Here is a 27,984-nt window from a genome sequence, read left to right as displayed (position 1 = left end):
GAGTTTAAATTCATTTTCAAACACTTGCTATGTGACCTTAGATAAGTCACTTAACCTCTGCTTTAGTTTCTTCAACTTAAGATGAGGATAATAATACCACCTACTTCACAGGATTATTTTGAGAATCTAATGAGACAATGTTTACAAATTGTTTAGCACAATGCCTTGTGTATTAGTAAGAAATTTTCGTTCCTGTCTCTTATCCCATTTTTTGTGATTTAAAAAACCCAGAAAAGTTTATTAGTAGAACTGATTAGATAAGTGAGATCTTAGTGTGTAATAAAACCAAAACTCTAAAGAGAATCTTGATTTGTTAAGAATAACCAAGAAAAGTAACAGGTAGCCTGACACCAGTAGGTATAGAGTAGGTTTGCTGCCAGAGATGAATTTATAAAAATGTCATTGTCCCTAGACAACCCTGAAGTTGGGGGGTAGTTCTTGAAGTCCATTTTCTATCAAAAGACCTGGAACCTTGGATCACATAATAAAAAAGAAATACTCAAGGGAAAATGCTCCACACACAAGGGAAATGCTCCATATAACTGCTTACAGTCTCAAACACAGGTAGGAGAAAGGACACACCTCAGAACAATTCATACACATAGAATAATTGATTTGTAGTTGAAAGGTGACTTAAAGTCACTCTCCTTTTATAGGAGAGGCTAGAGAAGTTAAGAAATTAGTCAAGTATTGCACAATTGGTAAGCATCTGAAGCAACATTTGAATTCAACTTTTCCTGATTAAAAGTCCAAGATGCTATCCTCTACACCAGAACTGTCAGGTCAAATAATGATAATGAAGATGATGAGGATGATAGTTATTGCTCAGAAATGTCTGACTCTTTGTGACCCCATTTGGGGTTTTCTTTGCTGAGATATTGGTGTGACTTGTCATTTCCTTCTCCAGTTCACTTTACAGTTAAGGAGACTGAGGTAAACAGGGTTAAGTGACTTGCCCAGGGTCACATAGCTAGTAAGTGTTTGAGATCAAATTTGAACTCAGATTCTTCTAACGCCAGGGTTGGTGCTCTTTGCCACCTAGCTGTTAATTATAACAATAACTCACTTACTAGGTGGCAGTACTAGACAAACATCTTACGTTACCCTATCAACAACTCTGTTATGGGAATGTGGCCCACAATACTCCTAAGTGCAGCCTGAATGAGATTAAAATGTAATTGTGAAATATTTACAAAAATAAAAATAAAATAAATCATAGATATTGCATTTTAAAACTAAGTCAACAGGGGCCTCACAGGGATCCTTATGTTCAGATTACTGGCCCTGCTTCTATTTGAGTTGAACCATTCTATACCACTGTTCCACATCATGCTGCTTCCCAATTGGCTGGAATACCTCTCGAGGGTCCATTGTCTAGCAATTAATTGTGCCTTATTGCTGTTTCTCTGTGTCCTCCTGCCTCCCCAATTGTTATTCCCTTCTGCCCCAGAAGTTGTCTTTTCCCTATTTCTTTCCAAACTACTGCTGCTACCTGCTGGAACTGTCACGTGCCCCCAATTTAGAGCAAGACATTGTTAAAATCACTAGAATGAGATTACTGTAAATACTGTTGAGAGGGTTTCTCTTTCTCTATTGAGAATCTAAATTGGTTAGTTCTGTTTTCTACCTGTTTAACACCTTGGCTACAGTTGCCTTGACACTGGGTGTTCCACCCTCCTTTTCTCTGGCAATATTATTGTCAAGTCAACAAACAATTATTTAACACTTACTATGTGCTGGATACAATATTCTAGAGAAAGACAACAAACAACCCCCCAAACTAAAAAACTACAATCACAAAGTCCCTGCTCTAAAGAAGTTTACAATCTAATTGGAGAGGCAAAAGCAAATATCTATATTACAAACAGAGAGAATCTAGGGAAATAGAGTGCATAGAATCAATAGGAGTTGAAGAGATCATCCAGCAAAAGAGGGAAAAGAGGACAGAGCCCTGGGAGCATCCACATTCAATGATGGTGATGATGTTTGTCTTTTCTTCTCAAAGAAGACCATGACAATGGGAAGGTGATGCCAGGAGAAGCCAGTGAATTGAATTTGAATGAGGGGGTGCTTTGCAAGGTCACAAGTCTCATTTTCTCCTCCAGAGTCATCTGGGTCCAGAGACTAGAGTTCAAATCCAGCCCTGATTGCCTCTCATCCAGAGCCATCAGGGTAAAGTGACTTGCTCAAGGTCATTCAACTAATATGTGTCAAGTGACTGAGGCTAGATTTGAACTCTAGTCCTCCTGCTCTATCCACTGTACTACCTAGCTGCTCACCCACATTTAATAGTCATGACCTGAATGAAGATGAAGCAAAGGAATTTTAGAAGACATGTCAAGGGGCAGCTAGGGGGTGCAGAGGTAGAGCACCGGCCCTAAAGTCAGGAGGACCTGAATTCAAATCCAGTCTCAGACTCACCTAGCTGTGTAACCTTGGACAAGTAATTTAACCCCATTGCCTTGCAAAAAAAACACCAAAAAAAAGAGTGGTTAAACTGAGAGGAGAACCAGAAGAGAGTAAAGTCCTCTGAAAACCTAGAGAAGGAAAACAGAGTAATTAGTGTTCAGGGCTACAGAGAAGTCCAGAACAGTGAAGACTGAGAAAAGATTATATGATTTGATGATTTAAGAGATATTTTTTTTTATTTTGAGGAGGGCAATTTCAATTGAATGAATGGTCAGAGAGTTAAGAAAGTGAAAGGAAACACAGTGGAAATACTTATTGTAGATAGCCTTCTTAAGGGAAATAGATAGTATATTGAAGAAATTGTGAGAATATGGAAAAGAGAAAAGAGACAATCTGCTGGAGATGACTTGGTGGAATGGAGGAGGTCCTTGGAGAGATCCAATGAAATGGGATCACATGTGCATATAGAGGGGTTTGATCTGGAAAGGAGAAGGGCCTCTTCTTCATGTGAAACAGGATAAAGGAAAACTGGCAGAAGGCATCTGAGTGATGTGAGATAAGGAAGGTAATGAATTCTGGGAGAATGACATTTGATTTTTTAGTAAATATATAATGGCGACATTCTCAAATGAGAGAGGGGTAGAACCCCCAGTTTGCATGCTCAAGACATGCCTCTTAGCTATCACATGTCAGCTTCCCTCAGACTGCTATCAAGTGTGAGTGTATTTATTCAATCAGTCTTACCCCACTCCTCCAAACACACACACACACACACACACACACACACACACACACACACACACACACACACACAGAGAGAGAGAGAGAGAGAGAGAGAGAGAGAGAGAGAGAGAGAGAGAGAGAAGTTCTGCACATTCCTTTGATATTAAGGAGGAGATGAATATAGATTAGTAGATTTCTCTATCCATGGTGCCACTAATATTAAAGTTATTCAAAATTCCTTGTAATAAATCTACAGGGGAGTAAGAGGAAGAGAAAATAAATGCTTGTTAATTTGAAAAAAAATTCAGATTTCTTTGAAGCTTCTGTAAGATTCAAGTTGATTCTTACAATGTAAAGACTATTCTGTGGGGGATAGGGGAAATGAAGCAAGATTGGAGGGAAAATTGTAAAATTAAAAAAAAAGATTCAAGTTGATTTTTAAGTTACTAGTAGGAGTGTGGAGATACCCATTTTTATCCTGAATCCATGGCCCTCTATTCAAGGTTCCTATCTTCCTTATACCTGTCAGGGATTCACCATTCTATTCCAGTTTAATCCTGGGGGCAAAACAACCAAACAAACCATTTAGTGCTTCACCTAACACAATAAAAGAGTAAGGTCTCATGAAACAATACTTTGTGAGTCAATGTCTAATTTTATTAACCAACAATTATATTATCAGTGACTTTACCAAGGTGAGGATATCTCCTGAGAACCTTTAATTTTCAACAATAGTAGACCATCAGGGCTCCCAAATGTTATCTTGTATTCCTAGAGACACATATACTAAATATTGTCCTGAAGTGCTTACTGTAGCCCCTACCCTAGAATAGAACAGTTACAGCTTATACTCAGGGAGAAGATTAACTCCTGTTTGCCAGAATAGTATCTTGTTCAGATATATCTTTTTTTTTTTTAGTTTTTTTGCAAGGCAATGGTAATTAAGTGGCTTGCCCAAGGCCACATAGCTGGGTAATTATTAAGTGTCTGAGGCCGGATTTGAACTCAGGTACTCCTGACTCCAGGGCTGGTGCTTTATCCACTGTACCACCTAGCTGCCCCCAGATATATCTTTCACATTTTCTCTGCAGGAATAGCCAAATATGAAAAATGACTTCAGTGATATAAAGGAACCAGGTTCATGAAAGGGATAATTGACCATGATTGGGAGGTCTCAAGTTTATATATTTGCTGGTACTGGGAAGCTTTGGCTTGCCTTGGCTATTGATATATGAATCATCCTTGCCCAGCTTATGCATAGCTGCTAAGGTTGTGCTTTCTCTTTTTCTCTCTCTCTCTGTCTCTGTCTCTCACGGTCCTTCAAGTTGAGTAATTTAGAGGTAACCTAGATTTATTCATGTATTCTATTATGCCAATAACTTCAACCAGCCCAAAAGTGCTAAATATTCTAATTATATGTCTCTATCTCTATCTCTATCTCCATCTCCATCTCTATCTCTATCTCTATCTCTATCTCTATCTCTATCTCTATCTCTATCTCTATCTCTCTCTCTCTCTCTCTCTCTATCTCTATATAAATATACATTTCTCTGGAAGTATGTATATATGTGTGCGTGAAATATATGTACAAATTTATGCATATCTATGTGTATATATATAATATGTATATATATATATATATATTTGTTGTTGTTCAGTTGTTTGTTTCAGTTGTGTCTGACTCTTTGTACCTGATTTGGGGTTTTCTTGGCAAAGATACTGAGTGGTTTGCCATTTTCTTCTCTAACTCGTTTTACAAATGAGGAAACTGAGACAACCTAGGTTCCATGATTTATCCAGGGACGTACAGTTGGGAAGTGTCTGAGGACAGATTTGAACTCAGGAAGATGAGTCTTCCTGAGTCCAGATGTGGTACTCTTTCCACAGTGCCATACATACACACATACACATATATATGTATATATTACATATATATGAATATGAATATATAAAGTACAGATACAGTTGTATACATAGACATACAAACACTTCTCTATCCCCTTGCAGGCCTAATTCCTGCCTTATACTACCTCAGTTTGGGAATGGGGATGGGGGAAGAGATTAAATTAAAAATTTAACTCAGTCCCTTTATAACATTGGTCCAATTAAGTTTATGTGTAGAAATTCAATTCTCTCAGTTGAGCTGGGGTAGCTGGTTATTATCCTCTTTCTCTGTATGTGGAGTACCATTCCATTCTGCTCCATATAATAAAGCTATATAGGTAAATTAGGACCAGCTTGGAGAGATTTCAGTTCCAAAGTGGGGCTTATACTTGACCCTGGAGTTAATCAGGATTTCATGAAACTTATTAGGGGTAGGGATAAAGGTGAAGCCAGGGTGATATGGTGAGATTTATACTTTAGGTAAATCGTTGAGTCCCAGTTCAGGAGTCATATGCTGAGTCCCTGTCTGGACTCCCTCAATCTTTCCCAAGTGAGCATTGGAGGGGCAGGTGACAAGGAAGATAAGTTTCTCCCTATACACTAAGGTCTCCCTTTATTGAACCAAATACCAGTGCTTAAATATCCTTCCCAGTCCCTTGATCCACTCCCACTCCCATGGCACTTAGTAAACCTCGGCTCTGGTGCTCAAGGACACCAGGTGAAGATAATTTACAGTGCTCCCACATAAAACAGCCCCTAACAGTAAATTATCTGTTTTTGTGAGAAAGATGGATTGAGGGGAGAAAACACTTGAGGAATGATGATTCAAGTGCCATTATGGAAATAGGAATGACAAGATTCAGAAACTGGAATTGAGGAATGAATGAGAATAAGGAATCAAGAATAACTGAGGGAAATACAATTGACCAAATTAGGAAAGTTTGAATGAGAATTATATTTTGATGGAAAGATAATGAATATCATTTTGGACATATTGCTTTGAGATAATTCAGTTTGAACTGTTCATTGTGTAATTAGTGATATGAGACCTGGGCTCTGGAGGGAGATTAGAATTGAACCTATTAGATATCAGAGTCATCTGAAAAGAGAAATATTGAACCCATGGAGACTGATGAGGTTGTTAAGTGATAGAGTACAGGGCACAAGAAAGAATTTAGTTAGGAAGAATTATATGCCTAATAATCTACCAAAGGATATTGAACATTTTATCAAAAGATAGATGAACAGAGGGAGAGAGGAGAGGGAGAGAGAGTATCATAGAAATCAAAAGAGTATGTTTCACAATATCGAGTGATACAAGGAGGTCAAGAAGAATTTTTTTTTTGCTGCTGTGATCATCACTCTTGTATCTTCTTTCTTCCCTCTTTTGTCCTCTTTCCTCTCTCCTTTCCTTTTTTACTCCCACCCCCACATCTAAGAGTTCTATGCCATGATATCTATGGCATACAAAATCAGGAAAATGATTACAGAGCTAGATAGGAAGACCTGGGTTCAAATCCTTCCTTTAATTAATACTCTATTGTATGCTCCTAGGAATTTCATTTAACCTCCGTGCTTTAAACAATTCTTTCAGATTCAAAGTTACAACTGACAAGCCACTCCTACTTCCTCAGTTGATTAAATAACTCAGAGAAATGGACTTGGTGTGGAATTTGCATATACATTTCTATTGAATCAATAATTCAAATCAGTGCTGAAATTATTTAAAGAAATATTGGTCATGCCTTGTTGGACTTTCCTATAAGTATGCTGATTTAGAATCCATGATGATTTGAGTATCTCTTCTCTCCATGTTAAAAAATGTAAACATAATTGGGAAATGTTTAATGATCTAAATAAAAATATATGAAATTAAAAATGTAAAAAAAAGGTTTGTTGAACAACTGAATGTATAACTAAGACATAGAGAAATAAATTATTACTCCAAGTGATACCCTTGAATGGGTCACCAAATGAATTTTGGAGTCTTGAATATGCATATTATGTATGATAGTACCTAGGGGCAGAAAAGTTGCTTAATATTCAGTGTCTATCATTATATGCATTTGAAAACAGGATATCGGATCAACATGGTTCCTATGATTTTTTTTGCCCTTGACCTGAGAAAAAAAATCAGGTGTCATCAAGTTTCATATTTTCCATCTTGATTGCTTAGCAATTTTTTTCAGATAGGTCTATTGAGGGGGAAACTTGAATTCTACAGAGAAAGAATCCAGAATTTATTATTTACAACAAGAGTACATGGTTTTAAATATCTTCTCCTTTTCCTCCACTTCCATACATGTTCAAGAATTTCCAGAGTGGTTAAGGCCAATACAAAATTGTGAAATAGGTAAAATTCATCTGACTTCTTCCACATCCTCTTCTTGGGTTTCCCCAACTCCCTTCTTCTGTCATGTTTCTCCTCTTCCCTCATTCTCTCAAGGCTGTGTTTTCTCAGCAAGGGTCATACTTCTCACTTGGGAGTTACTAGAGGACACTTCAAGGTGACTCAGAGTCATTCAAACCTTGAGGTATAAATTTATAATGACAGAATTTTGCAGAAAGTAGATAGAGATGGAGGATGATGGGAGGACTTCCTGGAGCCTTTCAAAGCATATTATATAGCACCACATTGATAACCAACATTCTATGATCACTTTGAATAATCAGCTGCTTGAATACTTATGGACAAATCAGATCCTAGCTGTCAGCTCTCATAGAATTGAAGGAAACAAGCATTTATTGAACCCCTACTATGTGCCAAACACTTTATAGATATTATCTGATTTGATTCTCACAACAACTTTGGAAGAGAAGTGCTATTACTAGTGTCATTGTATAGATGAAGAAAATGAATCATACAAAAGTTAAGTGATTTGTCCAGGTCACACAGTTAGAAAGTTTCTGAGATTCTTTTGATATTAGAACAAAATTTGACACTACTGAGTCATTCAGCAATTGACAAAAATGAGATTTATTTAACCATATCAGGAGGAGGATACTGAACAAGGACAAGTATTGAGGACACTTTTAGTTGATGCAATTGAGTGAAGTACCTTACCTTGAAAGATTCATCATGATCTATCGGCTGCCATCCCTTAACTGTCAGCCCTAGCTTCTTTTCCATTTTTCCAATAAAGAGGGCAAGGTTAATGATGAAAAAGAGAGAGAGAGATTCTCCTTTTGTGATCACAATAATACTAGTATTTAATAATATATCTATAGACTTAATCTCTTCCCCAAGCCTCAGTCCCATATCTGAAAATCTCTTTTGGTCTATATCTACTGGCATATCACAAAAACTGATACTACACTTTTTCATTCACACTTTATTCTTATCTCAACTTTCTCAGGTTTTGTATATGGCACCATCATTTTCACCCAATATCAAAATCCCTGAGTTATCTATGTAAAAACACATAAGATTAGAAATGGTTTGCCTATAAAGCTAGTGGTTTCTCCATCACTTGAGGTTTTCCAGCAAAGGTTGGTTGATGATTTGCAGATGTTGTAGAAGAAATAAGTTTTCATGAATTGGACTTGATTTCTGAGATCTTTTCCAAGTTTGAGATTCTTTGGTTTTATAATTCCCTAGAGACTAGTATCAGTAGGGATGCTTCTACCTCAAAAGTTTAAGTTTTAAAGGTCATAGGCAGAGTTTAAAAAATATATATAAGAAAATCCTAAATTGGCTGGGACTGGGATTGGGGTTGAGGTTGGAATTTGACTCTAAGAGCTGTTCCTACTTCCTGCCTAGGATCCATTCATTACAGGGTATAAGTAGGGTGAAATACCCAAGAATGAAAATTATCCCAGGGAGTCATGACTACTGACTAAAAGGGTAATGAAATGAGGAGCACCAGAAGAAAAGGAAAAATCCTTTAAATCCCTTTTTGATTCCTTTTTATCAGTGTCCCCCGGGCCTCCCAAAAGATAACTAAGATCAAAGAAGGCAAGGAGCCAGTTGGAGAAATTTGTTCTGTGGCTGTCAGGGCAGTTCTAGTCTGGTTACAATCTCCACATGACTGGAGCCGTGACAAGCAGGGTTGGGGGAGAGAGGCAGAGAAGGTCCCAACCATGACTCATATCCCACCTTCTGTTCTGACTACATTGGTAGACCAGCCATGGAGCTGGTCACAGTGGTTGGACCCACATCCTGGCTCAGGAGTACCAAGTTTCTCTCCTGCTCCACACAACTTTTACTAGAACATTTCATAAGCCTTACATTTTATAACACTGGAAGGAACCTAAGAGATTGTTACAAATGAGGAAACCCAGTTCTTATAGGTGAAATGATTTACTCATGGCTAATTAGTGGCAAGATTGGAACTTGAATTCAGGTCTTTTTACTCTAGGGTCAAAGTATACTGTACTTCCATTACATAATGAAAAATTGTTGCTTTGTTGGAATGAAAATTACATATGTAAAGTACCTGAGTTCAAATCTGGCCTCAGACACTTAATAATTACCTAGCTGTGTGGCCTTGGGCAAGCCACTTAACCCTATTTTGCCTTGCAAAAAACTAAAAAAAAAAAAAAAGAAAATTACATATGTGTATATATATATATATACATATATGCCTGTGAGTCTATGTATTTGGGAAAGAGGTTTGCTATCACTTAATAATCTAACTTCCATTTTCTTTCTTTCTTGTCTGAGAATTTGATCTATTTTCCTGATAGTTATTATCATCACTAAAAAGTCAAATTCGATTATTTGATTTTTGGTTCTTCCACTAATTAGTTCAGGTAATTACATTAAGTTCTTGACAGCTTAGAATCTCCTTTTCTGCTTCTCAGCCATATTTGTAATGATAAACACTTTCTTTTGGGATGTTCTTTATAACAAGAATTTCAATAAGGAAAGCTAGACCAATTAGAAATTTAAATGGAATTTTTAATGACTGTTTAAATGTGCCTCTGTTACTTTTCAATATTTATTGCTTCTGGTTCTGCCTCCTGGGATGACTAAGAAATTGAATTTCTCTTCCACATGACTTGTTTGAGTTATTTTGTTCGTATCCCTATTTCTAATGCCTTGAGAGTGATCCAGGACTTTTCTCTTTCTACCTCAAATAGTCCAATATAACTATGTGTGTAAAAAAAACAACTTGGAAAAACTGAATTTTCATTTCAAAGAAATGTGGACACAAAGCAGTTCTTTCTGAATCAACACAGTTGATTTATTTATTCAGTCAGTCAACAAGGTATCTACAGCACACTCATACCTAGGAAACATTGTTTTGGGGGTCAAGTAAGGGTTGGCAAATTTTTAGTATCCTGGAAGAAGATAAAATATGAAATCAATGAGTCAATCAGCAATTTTTTAAGGGCATAATCTGTGCTAATAGTCAATCCTAATTGTACTTTGCTAATAGTCAGGAATACAAAGGAAAAGTAAAAAGAAATCTTCCAATGAAATTAATTTTTAATGTAGCAAAATGACATGGACACAAATAGGAATGGTTTACTGCTGCTTTTGTTCAATAATGTCTAACTCTTTATGATCCCATTTGGGATTTTCCTGGTAATGATACTGGAGTGGTTTGCCATTTTCTTCTCATTTTACAGATGAGAAACTGAGGGAAGGTGTGGGTTAGGTGACTTACCCTGGGTCACATAGCTAGTAAATGTCTGAGACAAGATTTGAACTCAGAAAGATAGGTCTTTCTGATTCCAAACCTTTGCTCTACTCACTGAGTCACTTAAATGCCCCTACAAGCAAGAATAAATGAGATAATTACTAAGTAGATGGAAGGTTAATGGCCAAGGATCTCATCTGTAGATTCAGAGAGAAATATCAGGTACATAGTAAAGTATGTGCTTATGGACTAACTGAGATCTCATGCAAAACATGAATTAAGTCTTGAAAGTCAGGGAATTGTAAGAGACTAGACTGAAGAAAACCATCCTGATTATACAGAGCACATTGGTGAGGAACAGAAGGAGGTCAATATGGGTAGGCCTTAGGCAGAAGAGTAAAGAGTAAGATTAGAAAAGTGGGAAGGCAAACTTGTAAAGAACCTAAGTGATCCTGGAGGTAACAAGGAGACTCTGGAATTTATTGGTCTCTGAGGGTGATGAACAAATATTTGTTAAGTGCTTTTTATGTGCTTAAAATAAACATATAATGATTTTTAAATGACAGAGTATGTATTCTCAAAGCATTTACACCCCAATATACTCTAAGGTGGGGGATATAAAATGTCATGATAGTTGAGAAGAGACAAGGGTTACACTAATTTTAAAGCTGGTGAGAGAAGGGGGGGGTGGTTTGGATTGAACTGGGTTTGTATTCTGGAGACAGACTGTGGCTAAGGGATGGAGCAGACAAATGATGATGGGGTGAGAGGACAATGGGGAATTTTGTATTAGATATAAAAGGGATTCCAGGAGGAAACAGATAGCGACTGGTGGTGGGAAGGGAGTCAGTTATTGTGATTGATTGATTGTTGACCTTGATAAATTGAAGGGCAGCTAGGTAGCATAGTGGAACTGACACTTACTAGCTGTGTGACCCCAGGCAAGTCACTTAACGCTGATTGCCTGGCATCCAGAACCATTTCCAGTCAACCTGAGTCAATATTCTGAAGGAAAAAGAGAGGCTGGTGACTTAGCACAGCACCCTCTCACTCAAAATCCAATTCATGTTCTTGTCATGGCATCACTTCCCTGATGTCATAGTTTTCTTCTTCCAAAATCACATTATAATTGAAGACCATGACATCAGTTCAATGATGGCATGAGCTGCACATTGTGTTGATTAAAGCGTGGGAAATATTGTGTAAAGATTCCTTCCCATTGCCTTTTCTAGAACTATATACACCCTGTGGTCTGTTAGTCTAGGAAACAAGACTACTGGGGATTGATGTGGATGCAGTGGGAAGCGTTGATCATTTGATTGATGTGGTCCTTCCTTTGTAATAAAGGCACCATTGTGATGCATTAATGCTAAGCAACAGTATGGTGTTTTTGGAGACAAATCTGTGATATTACAGTAAAGCTAATCTGTCTCTCGATGGTCTACATATGCTCAGTGATATAAGCTAAATCAGTCACTTGATGATCTATGCTACTCAACTCTGCAATATATTCCCCTGGGAATCCAATGACTTGGGTTTCCTGGAAGCTGCCCAGGGGTCATGAGAATAATGCCACTGTAAAGCTAATTTACATAGTTGATGATTGGAATTATGACAATATCTGATCCTCTTCAAATCTCTGACTTTTATTCTTTTTTTTTTGTTTTAGTTTTTACAAGGCAATGGGGTTAAGTGGTTTGCCCAAGGCCACACAGCTAAGTACTTAATAAGTGTCTGAGGTTGGATTTGAACCCAGGTACTCCTGACTCCAGGGCTGGTGCTCTATCCACTGAGACACCTAGTCACCCCTCTGACTTTTATTCTTGATTAATGAAAACCCTCTTGGCAAATGCTTTCTCTTGTCCATCTTGAGTTAAGGATGGTTTCCAAGGCTACTGGGAGAGCCCTGATTTTCAAGGATGTTGAATCAACCTATAGGAATTCCCTCCCACACTGCTCTTCTCTTTCCTATTCATAAGCTAAACATTCATTGAGAAGCTAAAGGAAAGAAAACACAACTTTAGTTCTGAATATGAGGTGTTCCTCATGTCTATTATGCCTCAGTTATATTCTTGGTAAAGAGTCAGTTCTCTATACTCCACATAGCTGCCAAATGATTCTTGGCATCTCAATAACAGGCAAATTGCACAATTTGCTGGGAAAATCTAACATACCAGGACTTGTTTTGAAAGAAGCATTAACAATAAGACCATAAGCATGAAATAACAAACTGTGGTAAAAAATTGGGTTGGAAGTGATAGTTGTGTAATATGTCCATGTCTTGGGAATACCAATTTTACACAGAACCTAAGAAGTCCCTAAGGACCACAGGATATAGGACTCTGAGTATGACCTGAGGACCATAGTTCTACACATGACAATTTGGATGACATGGATAAGGTTTTTTTTAAATTATAAAAATTATTTCTTCTATTCTGAACTTAAGAAATAAAAAACCATTTTCAAAACATAGTGGAATTGTAGATGATTACACATGAAATTGAAAATCTATTATGTAGAACTTGCTATTCCTTTTATATTTGTAATAAAGTTAGATGTATGCAATAATAGCAATATTGTTTTAAGAACAATTTTGAATGAATAAGCATTTTTGACTGTTATAAATACCTAAATTAACTTCAAAGGTCATATCAAGGAAGAAACTATTTGCATCCAGAGAAAAAACTGTAAAAAGTATTTTAGAATGATTTTATATATATATGTATTTATAATACACATATATTTATAAAGCAATTGAAGGGTTTTTGACCTTTTCAGTTTTGTGTGTGCTTCCTTTTTACATTACATGCACTTATGGATTGCTTTCATTTCATGAGAGATCACTTTTAATAAAGTAGAAGTATACAGTGAATAATCTATACCACAATTTAGTGAATTCATCTGAAAATACATGTAACATTCCACATCTTTAACACTTTCCCCACTCCTATTTTTTGGAAGGAAGAGAAATCTATTTTCTTTCTCTCCTATCCCCTAGTCCATGGGTGTCCTCTCCAACCTTTTAGCTCATCTTGCCCAACAAAAACTGCTTCATATAGAATTTAATTTTTATTTATGATGACAATGTAACCTATATTGTCAATTAATATAATAAAATATAATAAAGTAATAAATAATAATAAAATGAATAAAGTATAATAAAAACAACGAGCTTAATAATAGAACATTTAATAGTTAAACAAAAAATAAGAACATGCCATTTTTAAAGTGAACACTGAGCCTGCTTTTTCATTACTAATGCATCTATATCTAGTTTGATAGAGGTTGTAAGCAGTGCAAAGAATATTTCTAAAAGTTTTTATTCTATTTTTTATTTTTTGTATGCTTCTTATGCTTGCAAATATACATATTCTCCAAGAGACATCATGAACAGGACATGTTTGTGAAATGCAGGTACAACTTACAAAAGTCCAATAAAGACACCTGAATGAAGTTTTTTTAAGTTGCAGATCTCATTGTAACTATGAATTTTATTTGCAAGTTTGCAGGCAACATGTTGATGTCAACTGAGAATAGAGTAACAAATATTCTGAAATGCAGTTGGTGTTGGTGTTTTTTCTAAAATCTTGAAATCTCTTCTCAAAGTCCTATGACAAAAGTATTAATTCAAGTCATCTGTTACAGTTATGATGAGTTATGTAATGTTTTAAAATAAAGATCCTAATTCCCATATGCATATTTTTTGTTAAAAAAAATCCTCCAGCAATCTGTAAGCCCACAAAATATTACTTATGTGAAAAAGTCAAGTCCTGTTAGTTAAGTATTACAGTGGTCTGTGATGGTTCAACTTTTTTTTTTTTTTTAGGTTTTTGCAAGGCAAATGGGGTTAAGTGGCTTGCCCAAGGCCACACAGCTAGGCAAATATTATTAAGTGTCTGGGGATGGATTTGAACTCAGGTACTCCAGACTCCGGACCCATGCCCCATCCACTGCGCCACCTAGCTGCCCTGGATGGTGCAACTTTGATACAAGAGCTCACCTGTTCCTTAATTTTCCTATTATATAAATGGACTTTGAGGGTCAAATTCAGGATGGACGCATCTGCCCCAGTCCATTGGGGAAAGAAAAGAAAAATGTGTTCTTATAATAAATATGCATAATCAAGCAAAACAAATTCCTTCAAAGACTGTACATAAAAATATAGATGAATGTGTCATTTCACATCTCAAATTCATTAGCTTACAATCAGAAAATTTCAGAATTCCACAAATATTAAGTCCAGGTGGCTGAGGGAATGAGATGTCATATTAATAACACAACAAAGTTAGAAAAATTTACAAATTGCATAAGAGTGCCCTTTGGAATTATAATTCTATCCTTGGCTCTGACTTAAGGACATCTTGGGTCAAAACCTTTACCTCTCTGAAATTCATTTTTCTAATCTGGAAAACAGGAGTTACCAAGGGAGTAGAGCAAGAAGATTTAATTGTATTGGCAAGAAGACTGAACTCAGAATTGGAGCAAGTGGTTTTTTACCCTGGATCTGCTTCTATTACCTGTGTGACCTTGGGCAAGGATTTAATTTCCTTATTAGTAAAATGAAGAGATGAATAAATAGCTGTTACTCTGTACTAAAACATGGAGATAAAAAAAGAAAACTAAACTGCCCTAGCTCTTAAGAAGCTCCTCTTCTAATGGGGAAAGACAACCCATCTGGAAGGTTTCTATTGCAAGTGGGAAAGCTGTTGCTAATATCTCTTCTTTAATATCATTTCTACTAATAAAATTATATTTGCTTCTGATGTTGAAATATTTGATAGTGCCAAGGACTTTGCTGGAAACGATTTTCTTTTTTGAGGAGCTAGGTGGTATAGCGGATAGAATAATAGGCAAGGAGTCAGAAAGATTCATTTTATATGAATTCAAATCTGCCCTCAAGCTCTTCCTAGCTGTGTGAAATGATTCATTACTTCACCCTATTTTCCTCAGTTTCCTCATCTGTCAAATGAGCTAGAGAAGGAAATTGCAAACCACTCTAGTGTCTTTGCCAAGAAAACCCCAAATATGCCCATGAAGAGTTGGGTACGACTGATATGACTGAACAACAACAATATTTGATCTTGGAGGGAATTAGAAATCACTGGTGTTTATTGAATAAAAGGGATTGACAAGATCAGCTCTGGGCTTTAGGAATATCTGTTCAGCATCTGATTGGAAGATAAACTGGAATAGAGAGAAATTTGAAACAGGAAGATTAACCAGAAAGCTATTGCAACAGTCCAAATGTGAGATGATAAGGACTTGTCCTAGGGTGCTGGCAGCATCAGAGAGAAGGAGGTGTTTGTAAGAAATGGCATAAAGGTAAAATTGAAAGTACTTGATGATAGATTGAATATGAGTGAGAGAGTAAAGCGTTTAGGGTGATACCTAGACTGTGAGTCTGCTTGGCTGGGAGGATTGTGAGACCCTTAAGAGTAATAGGGGACTTGGGAAGAGGGGAGAGTTTGAGGAGTTGAGCTCAGTTTTGGATATGCAACATTTAAAATGTTTATAGGACTTACAGTTCCAGATATACAATGGGCAGCTGGAGATAAGAGACTAAAGGTTAGCAGAGAAATAAGAACCAGATAAGTAGAACTGAAAATCATCAGCATAGAGATGATGAAATTAGAAACTATTAAAACTACCCATTGAAATAGTTGAGAAAGAGAAGAGAAGAGAGCTCTGACTTGGGAGACACTCACTGTTGGTGAGTATGACCTTAACAAAGATTCAACAAAAGAGATGAAGTAGGAGTAGACAATCTTCTCCTAGAGAGAAGAGAATATCAAAGAAAAAAGGGTGATTGACAGTATAAAAGGCTGTAGAGATCTCAATTTATTCAAGTACTGTGGGGTCCTCTTGGTGATGATGATGATGATGATAAAGTCTTTATTAATGAAAACCATGAATAATATAAAACAAGATTAATGTACCCCAAAAGGTTTACTGACCATGGAATGACAAGTAGATAATCTGTTGCTTTGCATGTCCAGGACTCCAACCAAAATAGCACTGATATGGTACCCAGATGTAAGGGCCCAAAAGCAAAGCTGAGCAAAGTAAACACCAAAATGTCATCCAATCCATACTAACATACTCTCTAACTCCTACTCCTTTTGTCTGATTTCTACAATTACAACAGGACTTTGGGGGGTATTTTGTGAAGATCCTATGTGTTGTCTGGGAACTGACCCAGACTGCTCTGAATGTAAGTAACCCACTTTGATTATTAGACTATTTATCTAATCAATCTGGAACTCCTGATCTCTTTCTTTGGTATCATGTTGGACCCCTTGTTTGGAGGAGTCTTGAATATCCAAGGCATGGGACTACATGAAAACTTTCCTACTACCCCTAAACTTCCTCTCTAACTACCTTGTGTTTTAATATTTTGCATGCTTGCATTTATTAACTCTATCTTTATGCTGTAGAAGCAGCTACGTGATACACTGGATAGAATGTCATACCCGGAGATAGGAAGATTTATCTTATGTGAGTTCAAATCTGGCCTCAAATACTTCCTAGTTTGTGACTCTGGGCAAGTCACTTAACCCTTTTTACTGCAATTTCTTCATCTGGCAAATGAGCTGGGAATGGCAAACCATTTCAGTATCTTTGCCAAGAAAATGCCAAATGGGGTCATGACTAAATGACATTTATATTGTATGAGATATGTATAAATTTATATGTATAAATCTCTCTATATCTCTCTATATCTGTGTAAACTTTGTTTTCTTCTCCATTAGAATGCAAACTCCTTTTGGGCAGGTATTGTTTCATTCTTTGCATTTGCATTCTTTAGTCTAGAGTGGTTGACATGTAGCAGGAGCTGAATACATACTTAACTGATTTCTTGATTATTGTCTTTATCTGTCTTTTGATAATTAATGCTTAATGGTCCTGTTATTTAGTTGAAATCTTGTGCTTATATGCCCTTTAAGAGTCTCTGACAAATCTGGTAGAGGTTAATGGTGAAGACACAGACACAGGATATTATGGAAAGAATCTGGCAACACCTTGTCTATAAATGGTTCAATGGTTTCTTGTGGAATTACACTGCAACATAAGAAAAGGTACAAGAGAGAAAGGGAAAGTAACAGGGGAATAGAACAGGGAACTACATTACAACATGAGAGAGCATGAGAGAGGGAGGGAAAGGAGCAGGGGAATAGAGGGGAGCAGGTAATTGGGAAGTGAGTGAGGAGGAATGTTGCTTTGGTGGTGGGAGGTAGTTCCATTGAAGAATACTCCTATGGGCAAGGGGATGATCTATAAAGGGTGATGAGGACCTTATACTTTAAATTGTTTTATATTAAAAATTGTTTTATCTTTAAGCAAGACATCATCAATTCTTTGAACCTATTTCTTATATGATATACTTTCCCAAACTCTAAATTTCTCATATTTTCATTTCTCATTCTTATATTTTGAATTAACTAATGTATTGATTTACTAATTTTAAAATTTATTTTTTAAAGGTGTGGTATCCAAAACTGAATCCCAAACAAAAATAAAGTAGCAAAAAAAATAAACTTGTCTGATAAAAAAAAGAATCTCAGCTCTTGGGTCTTTTCCTTGTGAGCAGGGATAATTCCTGCCTTTGTCTTCCCTCTGCCAGTTATGGGTGTAAGGGAAGCTGAGCAAATATTAGCTGGATGATTGAATGAATGAATGAATAATGTCTGACCTTTTAGGAGCAAAGAAATGGCATGTGACTCATTTTCTCTTAGAAGAACCAACTGAGGTCATCCCTTTCCCCTTTGATTTCAGACAATTTAATTCAGACAATTGGATAGGGAGACAATAGTTTGTCCATTACATGGGCACCAGGTTCAGAAAAGAACTGAAATGAAAATTTAGGAAAATTATGAAAATAGGAAAGTAAGTAGAGAGCTTCGATGGGGGGAGGAGAGTAGGGTAAGAAGAGGCAGGGCTATGAAGATTGGAAGAGTTTTTGTCCACTGAGTTTTGGGGTCCTGTTGACCTGGAGGAGGAGGCAGAAGCAGAGGCAGAGTCTGATCATGTCCTTGACTAGCCTCTGGAAGGTCCTGATCAATGACAGCCTGGACCCCTGCTGCTGCCAGATCCTGGAGGCCCAGGGGCTGCAGGTGGTGGAGAGACCAAACCTCAACCAGGAGCAGCTGCCCCCACTGCCCTCCTCCCCCATCCCCAGGACAAGCCCAGGCTTAGGGGCAGCCTTGGCCTTGGGCAGCATCTGCCCATCAGGCTGCATCTTGTGAACCTGGGGGGGTTTGGAATGGGGGGATATGTACCTCATTTCTAACCAAAGGTGATCCTGTTTGGGTGGATTTTCAGGGGGAATGCTCCTCAGTGCCAGCTCTCCTTGCTCTAAGTCTGATCCCTGAGGAGTCCACTGTGTGGGATGATGGAGCTTTGGGCAGTCTTGGGGTATGGAGGAGCAGGGGGGTGCATCCAATTAGCCTGGAATGCCAAGCCTGGTGGGGAGGATTCATCTCATGGGACTGTGAGATAGGTCTATAATTTTCTTTTTCTGTTTTAACTCTTCCTGGTTTAGGTATCAGCACTATATTGGTGTCATAGAAAGTTAGGCAGAGTTCCTTCTTCACCCATTTTTCCAAAGAGTTTATATAGAATTGGAACCAATGTTCCTTGAATGTTTGATAGAATTCACTTATGAATCTATCTGGCCCTGGAGATTTTTTTCTTAGGGAGTTCAATAACGGTTTGTTGAATTTCTTTTTCTGAGATAAGGTTACTTAGGCTTTTAATTTCCTCTTTATTTAATCTAGGCAACTTGGGTTTTTTGTAAATATTCATCCATTTCACTTAGATTGTCAAATTATTGTTATAGAGTTTGGCAAAAGAATTCCCAAATTATTACTTTGATTTCCTCCTCATTGGTGGTGAGTTCACCATTTTCATTTATGATACTAACAATTTGGTTTTTTTCTTTCTTTTTTTAAATAAAACTGACCAGAGTTTCATCAATTTTATTGGTTTTTTCACAAAACCAGCTCTTGGTTTTATTTATTAGTTCAATAGTTTTCTTGCTTTCGATTTTATTAATTTCTCCTTTAATTTTAAAAATTTTGAATTTGGTATTTAATTAGGGGTTTTTTACTTTGTTCTTTATCCAATTGTTTTGGTTGCATATTTATTTCATTGATTTCCTCTTTCTCTAATTTATTCATGTAAGTAATTAAAGATATAATACATCCTCTGAAAGCCGTCTTGAGTGTATCCCATATATATTGGTATGTTGTTTCATTATTGTCATTACCTAGGATGAAATAATTATTCTTTCTTTAATTTGTTGCTTGATCGACTCATTCTTTAAAATGAGATTATATAGTTTCCAGTTAATTCTGGGTCTATATCTCCCTGGCCCAATATTGCATATGATTTTTATTGCATTGTGATCTGAGAAAGATGTATTCACTATTTCTGCCTTTCTGTAGTTGATCATTAGGTTTTTATGTCCTGGTACATGGTCAATTTTTGTGTAAGTGCCATGTACTGCAGGAAAAAAAGTATATTCCTTTCTATCCCTATTCAATTTCCTCCATAAGTCTATCATATCTAGGTTTTCTAACAATCTATTTACCTCTTTAACTTCCTTCTTGCTTATTTTATGATTAGATTTATCTAAATCTGAGAGTGGGAGGTTGAGGTCTCCCACTAGTAGAGATTTGCTGTCTATGTCTTTCTGTATCCCTTTCAACATCTCTTCTAAGTATTTGGATGCTATCCCATTGGGTGCATACATATTTAGTATTGAAATTACTTTTTTTGTCTATGGTACCTTTTAGGAGGATATAGTTTCCTTCCTTATCTCTTTCAAGGTTATCTATTTTTGCAGCTACTTTGTCTGAGATAAGGATTGCTATCCCTGTTTTTTTTTCACTTCAGCTGAAGCAAAATATATTTTGCTCCAACCTTTTACCTTTACTCTATATGTATCTCTCTGCTTCAAATGAGTTTCTTGTAAGCAGCATATTAGGATTTTTGTTTTTAATTCACTCTGCTATTCACTTATATTTTAAGGGAGAAGTCATCCATTTCCCATTCAAAGTTATAATTACTAATTCTTTATTGCCCTTCATGCTATCTTCCCTCTGTTTGTATTTCCCCCCTTTTCCTTTTATCCATATTCCCCAGTATTTTGTTTCTTAATACTGCCACCTTCAGAGCACTTGCCCTCCTATATTGATACCCTCTTCTTTCTTTCCCTTTTTCCTCTTCTTCCTTCCCTTCCTTCTGTTAGTTCCCCTTTTCTCCCCTCCCCTCCACCCCTCCCTATCCCCCCTTTTAATACTTGAAAGGTAAGATAAGTTTCTTAACTGAGTGTGTGTAAGTTAACTTTAAGCCAAGTCTGATGAGATTCAGGTGGTTCTCACCTCCTCCCTTCTTCCCCTCTATTACAATAGGTCTTTTATACCTCTTTTGTACCTCTTAACATAATGAGATTTACCCCATTTACTCCTGTTCTCCTGTCTCCTTACTGTCCCCCTTTTTAAGGAGATATTGTTTTCAAATCATTCTATCTGAGTCACAGAAAAGTCATGAGTGTCAATCACTTCTGGCTAAGTATATTTTCTCTAACAGAATTACAATTCTCAAGAGTTATGAGAATCTTTCTCCCAGGTGAGGATACAGCCAGCTTATTGCTATTGTATAGCATGTTTTTTTTCTTTACCCCCCCCCCTTTTTTAACCTTTTCATGTGTCTCTTGAGCCTCCTGTTTGATGTCCAAATTTTCTATTTAGCTCTGGTCTTTTCATCAGGAAATTTTGGAAGTCTCCAATTTTGTTAAATATCCATCTTTTCCCCTGGAAGAGAAGGCTCAGCTTTGCCAGATAGTGGATTCTTGGTCACATTTCAAGCTGCCTTGGTCTTCGGAATATCTCATTCTAGGCCCTTTGATTCCTTAATATTGATGCAGCCAGATCCTGCATAATCCTTACTGTGGCTGCTTGATATTTAAATTGTTTCTTTCTGGTTGTTTGCAGGATTTTCTATTTTATGATAGTTCTGGAATTTCACCACAACATTCCTTGGTGTTTTTATTTTAGGATATCTTTCAGGAGGGGATTGATATATGCTTTCAATAACTATTTTGCCCTCTGGTTTCATGATATCAGGGCAATTTTCCATCACTAAATACTGTAATATTAAGTCCAGGCTTTTTTTCTCTTCAATGTTTTCAGGAAGGCCTATAATTCTCAGGTTGTCCCTTCCTGATTTATTCTCTACATCGGTGGTTTTGCTGATGAGGTATTTTATGTTTTCTTCTGTTTTTTTGATCTTTTGGTTTTGTTTAACAGAATCTTGTTGTCTCATGAAGTCATTAGTTTTCACCGATTCCATCCTTTTTTAAGAGAAGAATTTTCTTCATTTACCTTTTACAATCCTTTTTCAGTTGGTCAATTATATTTTTGAAGGTGTTTTCCATTTGTCCAAGTGTGGTTTTGAGAGAATTAATTTCTTTTTGCATTTGCCCAATTGAGGATCTGAATTATTCTGATTTTGTATTTGTCCAATTGTATTGTCCAAAGATTTGTTTTCTTGTGGCTAGATGTTAATTTTCTCTTGCAACATGTTAATTTTCTCTTGAGTTTCTTTTCCCAATTTTTCCATTGATATTTAAACTCCTTCCTGATTTCTTCAAGGAAGACTTTCTTGGCTGGAGACCAATTCATATTCTCCTCAGAAGTGCTAGATCTCTCTGGGTTAGAATCTATTTCTTCTAAGCATTTCTCCATGGTTCCCCCTTTCTGTTGACCTTTCTTCATCTTCTTAGGATCTTATGTTGGGGGTGGGGCTGGCTCTCAGAGGTTTGCTTTTGAAAATCCTGGATGCTTTGTTCACTTGGCTTAGTAATTCTAAGGGCCGACAAGTAAGGGGTGCTGGTTGCTTTCTCTGGAGTGTTTGAGGCCCTCAGCAGCAGGGTCTGAGTCGACCTTGAACAATGGTCTGGGTCCTGTGGGAGGGAGTTAATCTCCCTCTTGGCTGAGTGAGCTTTGCTGCCCACACCTGAGCATGAGGGCTGGGGTGGGGGTGTTTATGGTTTGTTTTGGGAAGAGGGCTCCGCTGAAAGTATGGAGCTCAGGTCCCTTGCCCAGTTGGTCATTTTCCAGGCATACTCCATGTTGGAATTCACCCTTCTATTGACTAGGGCTCACTAGACCTCCTCTCCACCCATCCAAAGATTCCTTGGATAAAGTTGGTTCTCGACCTGTCACTCACCAAAGCCTCTGTGGCTGAGGCTGGTCCTCTGGCTTCACCCTGCTGCTGTCCTGAAGCTGGCCCTCTGCTATCCATTCACAGTTTACCCATGGTCCCCTGAGACAGACCTTTTGGTAGATGCTCTTCACCTAGCTTCTCTTTCTGGGTTTTGTCAATTGAATTTCTGTTAAGAGGTTTCTTTCATATTATTTTTGAGGGGGAACCAGGAACACTTAACATGGTACCTGTCTTCTCTCTGCCATCTTTGATAATTTTTTTTTTAATTAAAGGTAATAGTCTTTGGTCTTTGAACTCCACAATTCTTTCTCTGGATAAGATGGTATTCTCCATTGCAGATATCCCAAAACTTTGCCTGATTGTTGCACTGATGCAATGAGCAAGTCTATTAAAGCTAATCATAACTCCCATGTTGCTGTTAGGTTGTACAAGGTTCTTCTCGTTCTGCTCATCTCAAGTCTAAGCCACTTCTGATAAGAATGAAGGCTCACTCATTCCCCCTCACCTTCCCTCATTCTTTTCCATTGCAAAAGCTTTTTCTTGATTCTTATGTGAAATATCTTAGCCCCTTCTTCCTCTCCTTTCTCTTCCTCCCAGTACTTTCCTTTGCCACACATTGACTCCACTTTTTTACTATATTATACCATTATATTCAACTCCTTCTTGTGCCTTATCTATATGTGCTCCTTCTAACTGCTCTTATAAATGAGAAGGTTCATATTAGTTATCAGTATCTTCTTCCCATGCAGGAATACAAACAGTTTAGCATCATTAAATTCCTCACAATTGGTTCACCTGAGTCCTGTACTTGGAGATCAAACTTTCTGTTCAGTTCTGGTTGTTTCAATAGGAAAGTTTGAAAAGTCCCCTGTTTCATTGAAAGTCCATCTTTTCCCTCTGAAAGAGGATGTTCAGTTTTGCTAGGTAGTTGATTTTCAGTTGCATTCTAAGCTCTTTTGCATTCCAGAATATTATATTCCAAATCTTAGAGACCTTAATGTAGACACTGCCAGATCCTGTGTAATCCTGACTATAGAGCCATGGTAGTTGAATTGTTTGTTTCTAGCAGCTTGTAGTATTTTCTCTTTGACTTGGAAGTTTTGGAATTTGGCTATAATATTCCTGGAAGTTTTTCTTTTGGGATCTCGTTCAGCAGGAGATAGGTGACTTCCCTCTCTTTTTCTAGAATCTTAGGGCAAATTTGCTGTATTAGTTCTTGAAAAATGAAGTCTAAGCTCTTTTCCTGGTCATGACTTTCAGATATCTCAATAATTTTTAAATTATCTCTACTGGATCTGTTTTTAGAGGTTAGTTGTTTTTCTAATGAGATATTTCTCATTTTCTTCTAATTTTTGTTTTTGTTTTTGGGTACAGTTTTATTTCTTCCTGATTTCTTGTGAAGTCATAGGCTTCCTTTATTTCCATTCTGCATTTGAAGGAGTTATTTTCTTCACACAGCTTTTTATCTCCTTTTCCAACTGGTTAGTTCAGCTTTTTTAAGGCATTCTTCTCCTTGTTTGCCTTTTGTGTTGTTTTTTACATTTGGTCTTTACATTTTGTTTTTAGCATTTTATTCAGTATTTTTTTTTGTATTTCTTTCACCATGCTGTTGACTTGGTTTTTATGATTTATCTTCATTGTTCTCATTTTTCCTCCCAATTTTCCCTCTACCTCCCTTAATTGCTTTTCAAAGTCTTTTTTGAGCTCATCCATAGCTTGGAAGTTTTAGATATAGGAGCTTCAACTTTGTCATCTCTTAGTATATAATTTGGTCCTCCAAGGGGCCAAAGTAATTCTCTTAGGTCAAATTCTTCTTTTTCTGTTGTTTGTTCATTTCCTTAGCCTATGACTCATTTATTGTACTTTCAAGGATTTGGGTGTTTTGGGGACAACCCACCTTAATTCCTCCAAGGCCTTATGAGAAGCTCTTACTTCTCTCTTGCCTTTGCTTTGGTATGTGGATGACTACAGTCACTCCTCTCTGCCCTGGAACTATGAGGAGGGTCCTTGCTCAGCTATGGTAGCATGGGGGCCCAGACTTCGACCTGGATCTGAGTGTAGGCAAATAGCAGAGTCCTGCACCAGGAATATCAGAGAGACCTCTGCAATCTCCTAAGACTCCTTTACTGTTTGTGGGTTGAGTGTTCTGAAAGTCCTGGGTGACTCTGCTGATTCCCACTGCAAGTTCTCACCGCAGGGCTGCTCTGAGGCTGGTGCTCCACTCTGGTGTGGTAGAATTCTTTCATCACTCCTTCCAGATGATCTTTGGGTCAAGAGGTCTGGAAAGTACCCTCTCTGCCACGGACCCAAGCCCTTGGCCTGGCTGCACTGAGCTGCAGCTGGGGCTCTTTCAAACCCCTGGTCCTGGTGAAACAGACCTTTTCTGTGGAACTTCTAAGTTGTCTTGGACTGGGAAATTGTATCACTCAGTGGGTTCTGCCCCTTTAGATTTTGGCTAGAGTCATAATTTGGTGGCTTTTGGAGTTTTTTAGGGAACAAGTTTCTGGGAATTCCTGCCTTCATTCTGCCATCTTGGCTCCACCTCCCTTTGTTCACTCTATTGCTGAGAAGAGGTATGTCAATTATGATAACTTTCCATTCAAATTCTCTTGCTGTTTTTCTTTCCCTAACCGTTTCTATTTTAGGAAATATTTTCCTTTTGGAAGTTGTTTGCATTGATTGCTGTCTTAGCTGACCTTTTCTGGACACATCTAGACATAATAGACAGTGCAAAAGTGTGTTGATAAAAGGTTAATGTCCATCTCCCCCCCTCCCCCCTCCCAAAATAGGAATTTACTTTATTAACATTTTCTTGATCACTTTCTTAGGTCTAGATAACCAAGAACAATAATTAATAGAGCTTTGATATGTCATCCTTGCTGATTTCTGAGATAGAAAGGCTCACCCTGAAAATCTAATAGTCAGCTCTCTAGAGCACAAATGAGGTGATTTTCAGCATATTCCTGCCAGTAGGTATTGCTGAACTCCCTTCATGCTAGAGGTGGAAGCATTGTTCCACTTCAATTCATCATTCCTGTGTTGAGCTGTGTACCTGAAAATCAGGGGTCCTGGCCTTGTCACTTGCTATGTGACCATGTATCTAAAAATTCTTGGCATTTGTGTGCCTTACTTTCCCCAAATGTAAATCTGAGACAGCAATTGTTCCTTTTCCTTCTTTCTAGAAGCCTTGGTTGGGAGAGAGAGAGAGAGAGAGAGAGAGAGAGAGAGAGAGAGAAAGGAAAGGAGGAGAGAAAGAGGGGGGAAGAGGAGGAGAGAGAGGGAAAGAGGAAAGAGACAGAATGAGGAGGAGGAGAGAGAGAGGAAGAAAAAGGAGAAAAGGAGAGGAGGAAGAGAAGATAGAAGGAAAGAGAGAGAAAAGAAAGAGAAAAGTGGAAGAGGAGGAGGAAGAGAGATGGAAGTGGAGGAGAAGGAGGAGAAGAAAGGGAGGAAGGAGAAGAGAGAAAGTGGAGAAGGAGGAGAGAGAGACAGAGAAACAAAGAGAGACAGAGGGAGAGGCTAGGTGGTGTAGTGGATAAAGCACTGGCCTTGGAGTCAGGAGTACCTGGGTTCAAATCCGGTCTCAGACACTTAATAATTACCTAGCTGTGTGGCCTTGGGCAAGCCACTTAACCCCATTTACCTTGAAAAAAAACCTAAAAAAAAAGAGACAGAGAAAGACAGAGATACAGAGAGACAGAGACAGTGAGAGAGAGAGAGTCAGAGAAAGAGAGACAGAGAGACAAAGAGAGAGAGACAGAGACAGAGAGAGCCAGAGCCAGAGAGAGACAGAGAGCAGAGAGACAGACAGACAAAGAGCCAGAGCCAGAGTCAGAGCCAGAGACTCAGACACACACACACACACACACACACACACACACACACACACACACAAACACACACACACACACACATTCAGAGAGAGAGGTGTGAAGGAAGGAAGAAAGAGAGAATGTAAGGGCAATCAGTCCACTAGTTATCTCTGTAACTTGTTTGTGCTGTAAGTCATGATGTAACCCCACAACCAACTTCAGGATTTCTTTCTGTGTCTTAGGCTGTGAGGGGCTGATTGTGTGCTCAGGGACCAAAGTGATCTCGGACATCATCAATGCTGTTGAGAAGCTTCAGGTAGTGGGCAGGGTCAGCGCTGGGGTGGACAATGTGGACTTGGAGATGGCAACAAGAAAAGGCATATTGGTCATGAAGTGAGTATGGGTAATGAATGGGATTGGGATTGGCAACATACACACACACACACACACACACACACACACACACACACACACACACACAGAGTTTTTAAAAATACCCCAACATTTATAATTGACTTAAGGTGGCTATATCTCTCTCTGCTGCTCAGAGTTGAAAGTAATCTGAGAGTCATGAGGTTATCTGGTCCAGTCTCTCCACCCCACCCCCTTCCCCATCAGATATATATTATCTAGGGAACCAAGAGCATCAGTGCTTTAGTTAAATATAGGTCTGGACACATGTAGAAATAGGACTGTTTCTGTATAACAATTTCTAGAAGAATATTTAGCCCAAGATTATGGAAGGCAGTAATTTGATTGTTATTCAATTTTGGGAGCCATGCTTCATTCATTCATTTACTTAAATCAAACTCTTTTTCCACACCATTTGTTTTTCCATCACAGCTGTCCTCTGCGAACACCTTCCTCTATAATATATCTTTTAGATTTATGCATATACACACATATGCATGCACAAATGCATACACACATTTCATATATATATATATTTATTACACACACACATATATGTATACATACAAACATATGGTCTCATTTGAGGCTTGTGGATGCTATTACTATTCCCATCTTATAGATAAGTAGACTGTGAATAGTCAGAAGCACTAAAACTCAGAATGAGCTGAACAGTAGAGAGATTAGTTTTAACAACAACTAAAAGAGTTTATTTTAAGCTTTCCTGGAGGAAAAGAAGATCAAGAAAAAAAAGATCAAGGTAAAAATAGGATGACTATTTGAGTTAAATATCACACATATGCAAACAAATATTTATTAATTGCTGGGCTTACAAAGATATGTAATGAAACAATGGCCATCTTCATCTCTTGTAATTTCCAAACTTTAGAGGTAAAAGCAAGAGAAACAGTGACTGAATTTTATAGTAAAGGACC

At 37.6% G+C, this 27,984-nt stretch overlaps 1 protein-coding gene across 1 annotated transcript in view; it reads left to right on the top strand.

The window, feature by feature from the left end:
• The first annotated feature begins 18,625 nt into the window (after positions 1-18,625).
• The window catches only part of LOC141489483 (D-3-phosphoglycerate dehydrogenase-like), a 31,632-nt gene continuing 22,273 nt past the window's right edge, over positions 18,626-27,984 (top strand). The window contains exons 1-3 of the mRNA XM_074190079.1: positions 18,626-18,747; positions 21,192-21,208; positions 26,881-27,031. Of these exons, the coding sequence (XP_074046180.1) occupies positions 18,626-18,747; positions 21,192-21,208; positions 26,881-27,031 (290 nt within the window). The remainder of the gene's footprint in view (positions 18,748-21,191; positions 21,209-26,880; positions 27,032-27,984) is intronic.

This window comes from Macrotis lagotis, chromosome 5 (genome assembly GCF_037893015.1).
Source record: "Macrotis lagotis isolate mMagLag1 chromosome 5, bilby.v1.9.chrom.fasta, whole genome shotgun sequence".
Taxonomy (NCBI): domain Eukaryota; kingdom Metazoa; phylum Chordata; class Mammalia; order Peramelemorphia; family Peramelidae; genus Macrotis; species Macrotis lagotis.
Note: the sequence above shows the minus strand (reverse complement) of the source record. Positions and strands in the feature narration are given on the sequence as shown.